An 11166-nucleotide genomic window follows, 5' to 3' on the forward strand; every position below is an offset into this window, starting at 1 on the left:
CTGCGAACCTTAAGGTCAGCAGTTCGAAACTACCAGCTGCTCTGCGGGAGAAAGATGAGGCTTTCTACTCCCGTAAGGATTTACACCCTCGGAAACCCTGCACAGGGTCGCTATGGGTCGGAACCGACTCAACGGCACTTAACAACAACAACAACACTTTCAGCAAGCAAGCTTATCACAGGTTGTTAATGAGTCTTCCTCCAATCCTGATGCCACGTTTTTCTTCATCTTTCCGTTTAATTTTTAACAATTTCCAATTTTCCTAGATCCATACTTCGTCGTATACTTCATGTTCCAATCATTAGAGTATGTTACAGCTGTTTCTCTTCACTTTGAGTTGTGCTCCATTAGCAAATTAAGGTCCTGAAGGCTTTACTCCATTTACAGCATCTTTGGAAGTTCTACCTTGAGGAGGAGACAGCTCTTCCCTAGTCGCATTTTGAGTGCCTTCCAACCTGAGGGAGTCATCTTCTGGCACTATATCTGACAATATTCTGATGTTCTTCATCATGTTTCACTATTCAGTAATCTGATGCTGACAGTGTTCCACTGCTATTCCTAAGGTTTTCATTGACTGAATATTCAGAAGTAGTTCATCTCTCCTTCCTAGTCTGTCTTCATCTGGAAGCTCATCAGAAACCTGTCCACTGTGGTTTACCCTGCTGGTATTCAGAATACCCATGGCATAGCTTCCAGAATCACAGCAACACACAAGCCTCCACAGTACGACAAACTTACAGACGAGTGAGGACTCCCAAAAATAGTATATGATAGTATTGGGTATTTTCAGTGACATACAATAGAAGCTTTTGGTCTTAATATATTTTTCTTTTAAAATTTCTCTTGTGATAGCAGATCTTATATTCTGTTCTTAGATGTCTTGATCAACAACATCTTATGATAATGAAAAATAAGGTTGTTCTCAGTTAAATATACATCCACGTGTATATTGTCTCAAAATAGTATGTTAATTTTTAAAGAAAGTACTTTGAAATGTTCAATTAGTAAATATTTAATTTCCTATGTAAGTGTTATAGCTTAATTAGAATTTTGTTTTTAATCATAGAGAACCAAAAAGTTTAAAATCCAGTGTGGGCTTTTTGTTTTTTCTTTCCCAGTCTGAGGATTATTTTGACATGAGGCGGCTGTATACAATTTTGGGTTCTTCTTTATTTTACAAGGTAAGTTAAAGCTTGAAATTTTTGTAAATGCCCAAGTGTTATATGAACAGGTCTAAAGAAAAGTTTTGGAAACTTTTACAAACATAACAAATGTGTTGATCTCTTTTCCTCCAAATGTAGGTACTATACTAATAAGATCTTAAAGCAAGACTTGCATCTACATACAGGTATGCCTTGCTTAATGTCCATTTGAACAGCGTCCGACCATGTATATGTCTGTGGCCCCGTAAGGTTTTTTTCTTTTTTAAAGGGAAAGTTTTGTTATTGTTAAATGCCGTTAAGTGGGTTCCAACTCAGCAACCCTGCTAGAGTTTCCAATGAGCAGCTGGTGAGCTTGTCAAACTTGCGCTTCAAGCCTATCTTGCAGTCCAGCGCATTAACCCCCAGCTGCACACCAAGTGTGGCACCATAGGATAAACACTCTACTTCAAGGTCCATTTGAACCGCAGGGTCAATGGTTCTAATTCACCAGCTACTCCTCGGAAACCCTATACAGGGTCCCTATGAGTAGAAACTGGCTCAATGGCACTTCACAACAAAAAAAACGAAGGGAAAGCCGCTCTCTTTTTGCTTATTTCCCCTAATGTTTTAAAGACCCCAGGATGTGAGAGGTGAGGCAGAGGATATGGGTTTGGGTGTAGGTTCTTTGACCTTGTCTGGTATGCAGGTGGTGGCTGAGTATGCTGGGCCCAGGCTGCTCCTGTTCAAGCAGATAGAATCATCCACCACTGCTAACAGCGCCTGTGGCCTTCACCAGCAACTACAGCAACAGCAGCAACAAGGACAACAGGAGGCAGGTAGCCATAGGTTTTAATAGGGAATTTGCACACCATTCAGATCACATAATGTCCTATTCCACAGACCATATTGTGGACATTAAGCAATGCAATCCTGTAAGTGTAAATATATGTGTAGTGTTATTACATTCTAAAGTATTTGTAAATGTGTAAGCAAAGTATTTGTAAATATGTAAAAGAAAAAAAAGAATAGCGCTATAGGATAAGCACTGTACTGCTAAGCAAACATTAGTAGTTCAAGCCTACCAACCACTCATTGGAAACCCTATACTCATAGGACCATGTGTTGGAACTTATTCGATGGCATGTAACACAATAACAAAGGAAAATTAAGTCCCAAGTGTATAAGAGAGAAAAATATACTAGTTTTTTTCTTTTTTTAAATTTTCTTTTAAAGTTGTTGTTAGGTGCCATCAAGTCAGTACCGATCCATAGCGACCTTATGCACAGCAGAACAAAACACTGCCCGATCCTGGGCCAACCTCACTACTATTGCCACACTTGAGTCCATTGATGCTGCCACTTGGCCAATCCATCTCATTGGGTGTCTTCCTGTTTTTCTCTGACCCTTCCACCTTACCAAACATGATATTGTTCTCCAGCGACTGGTCCCTTCTGACAATATGTCCGAAGTATGAGAGACGAAATTTGGCTATCTTGGCCTTCAAGGAGCACTCTGGCTGTACTTCTTCCAAAATGGATCTATTGGTTCTTTTGCAATAGTGTGCTTTTAATTTTGTCTTCAGAAGTAACCCTATATTTTCAAAAGAAAATCGCTGACATTAAATAGTCAATTTCCACATAAAGTAAATTAAGCAGCAAACTTCCTTAAGTACTTTCTTTTTTTATGAAAACAGAAAAAAATTTAACACATCTAAAAATGGAAATAGAAGGGTACACAGTGAAAAACCTCTCCTCAACTCCCAGGTTGCTGTTTAATCTCCTCAGATTTCAATTCTTTTCTAATAGTGCCAGACATTTAGTTTATTGCTATTCAGAAGTAATGTTGCTTTGTGCTAAAACCTATTTGTTGGGTCCCTTAAGCTATCAATATTTGTTCTCTAGCTTGATAAATTTATCTTTGCTGTCTTCATCTATCCCTTTTGAAACTAAAATATTTAAGTCAATTGAAGAAGTGTCTGTAAAACTCTTAGATATATTATGGGATTACTTACTGTTTTATGTCACTAGTTGACTTAAACTCTTTGTGGTTCAATTCTAGGGTTATTTGATATGCAGCCATTTACCTAAGGATGATCTTATTGCTATTGCTATATATTGTCGCCACTATTGTCTACTGCCTTTAGCCGCAAAACAAAGAATTGGTCAGTTGGTTATATGGAGAGAAGTGTTTCCTCAACATCACCTCCAACAGTCTGAAGACTCAAATACTAAAATTTTTCAGGAACCTGAAGGCAGATATTTTTTGCTAATTGTTGGCTTGGTAAGTTTACTTACTTTTTTCTTGGGATTTCTTTTTGGCCATTCATTGCTTTTCTTAATAAATATAAAAACAAACATAATCATTTAAAATTTTGAGCATGTGAGATGCTAGTGTTTTTTAAGTGTTATAGTCCCCTTGTTTATATCCATACAATACTTACAAATGAAATTTTTTTTTAAAATTTAGCAGGTTCTTAACATATTTCTTTCCCATTTCTATGCTGTTGTTATTGTTGTTGTTGTTAAGTACAATCAAGTTGGGTTTGACCCTATATAGGGTTTCTAAGGAGCCAGTGGTGAGTTTGAACTGCTGACATTGCAGCTCAAACTGACCTTGAGGTATCCAGTGCTTATCCTAGGGCACTGCACCAGGACTTCCATTTCTATAGTGGTTTTAAATTTGCTGATTTGTTTTGGGAAATAGGAGGGAGACATGAAAAGGATATAGAATCAGAAATGGAACAAATAAGCCATTATATAAATGAAAATAATTGGTGTTCTTTGAAAGCTAGCAAGTTAGAGCATTCCATTTGCCAAAAGGAATTGTTGACAGGTATTTTAGGATAAAATAATGTGAAACATGCTTTCAAGGTTGATGAGGAAGTAGACTAATCAAGAGAGAAAAGGGAGGGAAGGATGTTTAATTATCACGACATGAGTATGCCATATGTCAATGTATCATATTATTATAAATTTATGCATTTATATTGTATAGAGTTATGTTCATGATAGATAACTATGTTAATAATTTTGTTTCTTATAGAGACATTACATGTTATGTGTAATACTAGAAGCTGGAGGCTGTGCATCCAAAGCTATTGGGAATCCTGGACCAGACTATATATATGTGGATCAGGTCAAAGCAACTCTTCACCAGCTGGAAGAAGTTGATTCTCGCATAGATGAACGTCTAGCCTGTGCTCCACGTCCCTGTTTGTCTTCTGCTGACTGGTTCCTTACTGGATCACGTGACAAGCCAGAGAGTTTGACAACTTCACCTATCCTCAGTAGACTACAGGGTACTTCCAAAGTTGCAACCTTTCCAACATGCAGAAGAAGTCTTTTTGACTATTCCTTAAAGACACATAAGCCCAGTCCTTCCAGAAGCATCGGAGGTTCTGACAATGGTTGTGAAGGTGGAGAAGGTGTTGGCCTTAGCCCCAACACTACTCCGGATGCAATACGAAAGCAGAGAGAATCTCAGTGCTCTGATGGCTCAGAGGAAAGTGGGGCTTTGCTTAAGGTGTGTATTTATTCAAGTGTGTACATTATAAGAGCTAAGCTCTCTCTTTAATTCTTAGTTTATAATTGCAAGATAATTTGTTATCATGGGTCATTCCTCATTTAAACTTGTGGTGGTTTTACTCATATTGGCAAACCAATTATTTATAACCAAAAAGAGTATTTAGGAAGATATATCAAGTAATAAAACAGGACCCCCCTCCCCCTTTAACTTGGAAGAACATCTGCGTAGCAGTACTTAAAAGTAGAGAAACTCTTCAGTCCTGCATCCCATCATTTGTTTCTGCTTTACTTCTAGTGAAAGTCAGTAGATCAAACCTACCAGTCACTTTAGGGCAAATTGGGAGTGGATTTGATTAAATAGTTATTCAAATGTTCAGCAAAAACAAAAAAGAGTATTAGAAACTTAAAAGTGTGTGTATGTGCCATATATGGTCTGATCTCTACTCAAGAATTCAAGATGTGACTGTAAAGCAAAAAGAATGTTCCTTTTTTTGCCTATGTTAGTGTGTTTCATTATTTTTTCCATGAAAATACTATAATGTATCCAAATGATTATCAAAATAATCACCCTGGGAGTCTTTGTCCTTATCCTAGTGATGCTGCTATCTTGCAAAACATTCTTAAACTTGTCATTTGGATAGTCAGAAATGATATCAAATTAAGCATGAAAGAGGAGGAGTCTCAGAAGGAGCACAAATAACATGAAATTTTGAGTGACAAGACAAATATCCATAGATTTGATCTAACCTGGAACATTTTTGGAACACTAAGCGGGATGTATTTAAGAAGTACTAATTTCCCTACTATACTCTTTACCCCCCTTAGTGAAGTTGGTAGAATATGAATAGTCTGGTGTGGCTTGTCCACTGTAGGACAAGGAAGACTCATTAACAACCTGTGATATGCAGATGATACAACCTTGCTTGCTGAAAGTGAAGAGCACTTAAAACATTTACTGATGAAGATCAAAGAGCACAGCCTTCGGTATGGATTATATCTCAAGGTAAAGAAAACAAAAATCCTTACCACTGGACCAATAAACAACATTCTTATCAATGAAGAAAATATTGAAGTTGTCAAGAACTTCATTCTTCTTGGATCAACTGTCAACACACACGGAAGCAGCAGTCAAAAAATCAAACAACGTATTGCATTAGGCAATTCTGCTGCACAAGACCCTTTTAAAGTGTTCAAGAGCAAAGATGTCAGCTTGAGGACTGAAGTGCACCTGACCCAAGCCATGATATTTTCAATAACCTCATATGCATGTGTAAGCTGTACAGTGAATAAGGAAGACTGTAGAAGAATTTATGCATTTGAGTTATGGTGTCGGAGAATATTGAAAATGCCATGGGCTGCCAAAAGAACCAACAGATCTGTGTTGGAAGAAGTGCAGCCAGAGTACTCCTTGGAGGCCAAGATGGCCAAACTTCGTCTCTCATACTTCAGACAAATTGTCAGGAGGGAGCAGTTGCTGGAGAAGGATATCATGTTTGGTAAGGTGGAGGGTCAGAGAAAAAAAGGAAGACCCCCCAACGAGATGGATTGGCCAAGTGGCAACATCGATGGACTCAAGCGTGGCAACAGTAGTGAGGTTGGCCCAGGATTGGGCAGTGTTTCGTTCTGCTGTGCATAAGGTCACTGTGAGTTGGTACCGACTCGATGGCACCTAACAGCAACAAGTGTGGCTTGTCCACTGTAGGACAAGCAGTAGACTGCTTACCACAAAGTCAGCAGTTCAAACCCATCAATCACTCTTCAGTAACCATATACAGGGTCACTATGAGTCAGAACTGACTAGACAGAACATAAACAACCACAACATTGTGTAGTCTTAAGAGGATTTGGAGAGATTAACAAAGCCATGAACAACTCAAGAGAAATGGAATTAATGTTTATGATTGAACCATTCAACTAATGTTGATTGTATACCTACTAGAGACCAAGGAACAAGCTACATAAAAGAGATCTAAAGATGAACAAAGCACAGCATCTGCTTTTAAGGAGTTGAAGTCTAGGAAGGGAAACAAGCATGCATACATATGGATTGTAACAGAGTGTAGCGATGGATCCAGTAGGTTTTCAGGGAGAACCATCATGACCTTTCATGATACAGCCCATGGATCACTATTAGCAAAGGATAAACCAAGAGGTACAAATCAGCAAAAGAAAATAATAAGTTATTTTTTCACATGAATTTTTAAACTTATCCCTGCTGTTTGATTACGTAGATAAAGCTGAGCAAACAGATACTAATCTCACTGACTTTATTTTTCAGGTCTGTAAAAAGAAGTCTACTCTTCCAAATCCATTTCATTTGGGGAATTTGAAAAAGGACCTTTCAGAAAAAGAATTGGAAATATATAATACAATGAAGTAAGAAACTTCCTTGAAATATTATTTTTTCATTTAAACTCTTATTTTCACCTTTAAGGAAGTTTTATGGTCAAAAGTACCATTCCAAAATACAGAGATTTTATTCAATATCTGCAGTTATGATATACCTTATGTACTAAATGTAATATTTTTTCCATTTTTTAAGTACTTTGCATTACACACTTAGGAACATGAGCATATTTAAATAACAAAAGTATTTTTTATTATGATTTAAGTGAAAGTTTACAGAGCAAATCAGTTTTCCTTTCAACAGTTCATGCTCATTTTGTTTTCGTGTCATTGACTGCAATCTCCACCATGTACAGCACTCATTCCACTTTCTCCCTGTGATTCTTGTTGCTATTTGTCTCTCTTTCCTCTTCCTTTCTGTCTTCTAAACTTTGTTTCTAACCCAATGCTGCCTTTTTTTTTTTTAATCTCAAATGGTTGATTGTTCTAAGGAGTGCGTACCTCCCTGATGTTTTTGTTTACCTTCTAGGCCTTTCTGGAGTTTTTTTTTTTTTTACTGAAAGCTGAGCTACCAGGGTAAATTCAGTTCCAGGCCTGAAGGAGGGTCACTAAGAGCCATAGTTGGGGGTTCCCCCATTTTCTGTCTGAACAGGGAGCATGTACTTTTTTTTTTATGATTTTGTATTTTGGTCCACATTTTCCCCCAACTATCTAGGGCCTTCTGATGTGGTTCCTTTCAGGGCAGTCAGTAGTAAGTAGGTGGGCACCATCTTGTTCTTCTTGCCTCACTATTGTGGAAGTTAAGGTTCATGTGGTCCATTAATCCTTGAGGTTAATTGTTTCCATACATCTCTTATTTTCTTCATCCTTCTTTGCTCTGGACAGAGAGAGGCCAATATTTGTACCTACAAAGTAATATTTTAAAATGTGAAAGTTCCCTTTTATCTTTCTTCCCTTTGTGTGTTAAATGTTTCAATTAAAAATTATTATTACTTGATTATCTGGTGGGTACTGTGGTACACTGTCTAGAAACCCTTTTGCCAATATACCCATTCTCAGTGCTTCTGAGCGATGGTTGCTAATGATTCATAGCTGACCATTCCCCTGGGCTTACCCATCCTCCTTGGAAATTTGCTGACCCAAAGAAAGTTATTTATAGCCCCTCTTTGGGAGTAGCCTGAATCTAATGACTGGTAGGTAATCTCTTGGTCCTTTGCTTGTATTCAGGATTCTAAAAGACCATCCAAGCTTCAGAGTTCCTAGTAAAATCTGTTGAGATCTCAGTTGCAACTGCAGTCTAATTCCATTTTTCCTTCTGCTTAATCCTGCTTTCTTCATGCTTCACCAAACAGGTGTTGTTCCCAAGAATACTACCTGAAAACTTCATTTCTGCATAACTCTCTCTCAGAGTCTGACTCACAGGAACTAGTCCTATAACACTCTCTTTTAAAAACATGTACAAAACCTCAAATTTATATTGAATAGAAACTCAGGAAATAAAAGGAACTGCGTTAGGGAAGCCTGTTCAGAAATTTGTATCATCTGTAATTATTGATGTATGAAATGTTGCCTGTTCACTTTTTGTTGGGCAATTATTATGTGGTGACAAGCAGGTCTGCCAGAACTTTGCATAGTATTTAATTAACTATGATGTTATCTACAAAATACTTAAATATTTAAGTATGATGTTTATACACAAATAGAATTCACTGGAGAAAAAAAAAAAGTGAAGAACTACCACCTTCTAAATCATTGACACATTTTACAAGGAGGTCATATATTTATGTCACAGAGTTCTCAGAACAAGATCTCTTCTGAGAGCTGAGAAAAAATGAGGTAATTTTTCTACACAAAATAGTGCTTTAGAAGTCCATTATGTTAAGATTTGATATGTAATGCCTCCAAATGTGACTATTTTAATTTTTTTTAATATATCACTCCTCAGTTATCAACATGGTTAGGTTCTAGAGACCAGGTAATTATGTTAATATTGGCATCATATGAAAATGGAATGAACACAACAGATTACAAAATGAAAGATGACTACATCATAACATAATTGCTACTTTACACAACCACCAAATTATATCATTGCGTAACTGCCAAACCACTGAAAATCATGGGCCGACCAAGTTGACACGTCCCTTTAACCATCATAGCCAGTTACTCTCACCTAGCATCTCCACATTCATCATTGCTAGACGTACATCATTAGTGCACAAAATAGCCAGATAGTAAATTTTTTACTATTGTCATAAATCCAAAATGCCAGATAACAAGATAGTTGATAAGTGAGGAGTAAAAGAGAATAATCACACCCAGGGCTGTTGAGATGAGTCTGATTCTATAGGACACAGTTGTTGTTAAGTGCTGTTGAGTCAGTTCTGACTCTAGTGACCCCAAATCGTTTCCTGGAGCAGCTGGTAGGTTGGAACCGCCAAGCTTGTGGTTAGCAGTCCAGTGCTTATCCTACAATATCATACCAGGACTCTGTATAGGACAGAGTAGAGCTGCACATTAGGGTTTCCAAGGCTATAATCTGCTGGGTTTAAACTTCCTACTCTTTTGGTTAATATCTGAGCACTTTAACCACTGCACCGCCAAGGCTTCTTAAGTAAGGAATTGTTTTTATTGTTGGTAAGTGCCTTGGACTTGATTCTAACTTAAAGCGACACTGTGCAGGGGTCCAAGGAACAGCTGACCTTGAGGTCCATAGTCCAGTGCTTATTCTATAGTGCCATGTTGTTAAGTGCCGTTGAATCAATCCCAACCTATAGCGACACTGTATAGGGCTTCTAACAAGATACTGGTGAGCTTGAACCGCCAACCTTGCAATTCACACGGCTTTGCAGTCTGGCACATTAACCAGCACCATACTAGTAAGGAATTGTTGTTGTTAAGTGCCGTGAAGTCAGTTCTGACTTACAGCTACCCTGTATAGGATTTCCAAGGAGCGGCTTGTGAGTTTGAACCACTGATCTTGTGGTACAAACTGACCTTATGTTCCCTTGCTTATCCTACAATGTCCCATGTAGTTAAAAAAAATTTATAGACAAAGAAAATGTGAATCGAACATCTTGTGATACCTTCATAAACCCTTGTCTTCCATTTAACAAAAACTACAGCTCTGCAATTATATTCCCTCTATATCTTAATTTGCTGTGTTAAATTAAAATAATGATTTCTTGATTTTAAGTGTTATTTAGCTCTCACCAGTTGCTCCACGGAACCCCTATACAAGATTGCTATGGGTCAGAATTGACGGCACTTAACAACATTTAGCTCTTATCTCTAGCAGTAGGAAATTATCTCAGTGATTTAAGTACATAAATTTACTTGTATAAAGCATGAACTCCTATTGAAGATGTTAAAGTTATTCCCATTATTGACATGACTACTGTGTAGTTAGTTTTAAAAGCATGATAGAAAACAGTGTAGCATTGCAGGTTAATGCACTCAACTGCAAGGTCAATTTAAACTGCAAGGTCGGAGGTTCAATCTCACCACCCACTCCTCCAAAACCCCATACAGGGTCGCTATGAGTCAGAACTGACTCGACAGCACCTAACAACAACAACAATAACCACTAATTTTCATGTGTATATTTTTGTAAATATGTAATATATTTAAAATAATATGTACAAAACATTTCATTCAGTAACCAAGCCCCATCACTTTGTATCCTAATTGTGCTCCATCTAAACTTTAATGGTACTCCCCTAGTTCACGCTCCCATTTTTCTCACCTAGTTTTGCTGCAATCGTCTCACAACTCCCAGCCTACCCTGAACCCATTTTCCGCAGCACAAGTGACCTTTCTGAAGAAGAAGTCTGGCTTTATCTGCTTTTTATACAAATCTTTTGTCTTTCTGTTGGGTAACTACTCTTTTAAGGAATTAAAACTTTCATTTAACATGTACTAAATGAGTTTATGGTTTTCAAGAGTTAAACTTGCTCATTTTGTTGTAGTTTGTTTTTCAGAGAAACATTTGAAAAGATAACAAAAATATTCTTTCTGCCCAAAAAACATTTTAAAAATCTCTTTAATGGTTCCTTTTGTAAGAGTGATTTCTGTTCTGTATGTTTTCTTAAATGTGAAAACCTCCAGATTAGCATATATATTTTAAATATTTTCCTGCTTGAGTAACCATGATT

The 11166-nt window shown here is 37.3% G+C and overlaps 1 protein-coding gene across 1 annotated transcript in view; it reads left to right on the top strand.

Moving 5' to 3' along the window:
• INTU (inturned planar cell polarity protein) overlaps positions 1-11166 on the top strand; it is a 156178-nt gene that overhangs the window by 128610 nt on the left and 16402 nt on the right. Inside the window, exons 10-13 of the mRNA XM_006876097.1 lie at positions 1119-1181; positions 3201-3422; positions 4185-4664; positions 6945-7042. Coding sequence (XP_006876159.1) covers positions 1119-1181; positions 3201-3422; positions 4185-4664; positions 6945-7042 — 863 coding nt within the window. The remainder of the gene's footprint in view (positions 1-1118; positions 1182-3200; positions 3423-4184; positions 4665-6944; positions 7043-11166) is intronic.

This window comes from Chrysochloris asiatica, unplaced genomic scaffold, assembly GCF_000296735.1.
Source record: "Chrysochloris asiatica unplaced genomic scaffold, ChrAsi1.0 scaffold00353, whole genome shotgun sequence".
Taxonomy (NCBI): Eukaryota; Metazoa; Chordata; class Mammalia; order Afrosoricida; family Chrysochloridae; genus Chrysochloris; species Chrysochloris asiatica.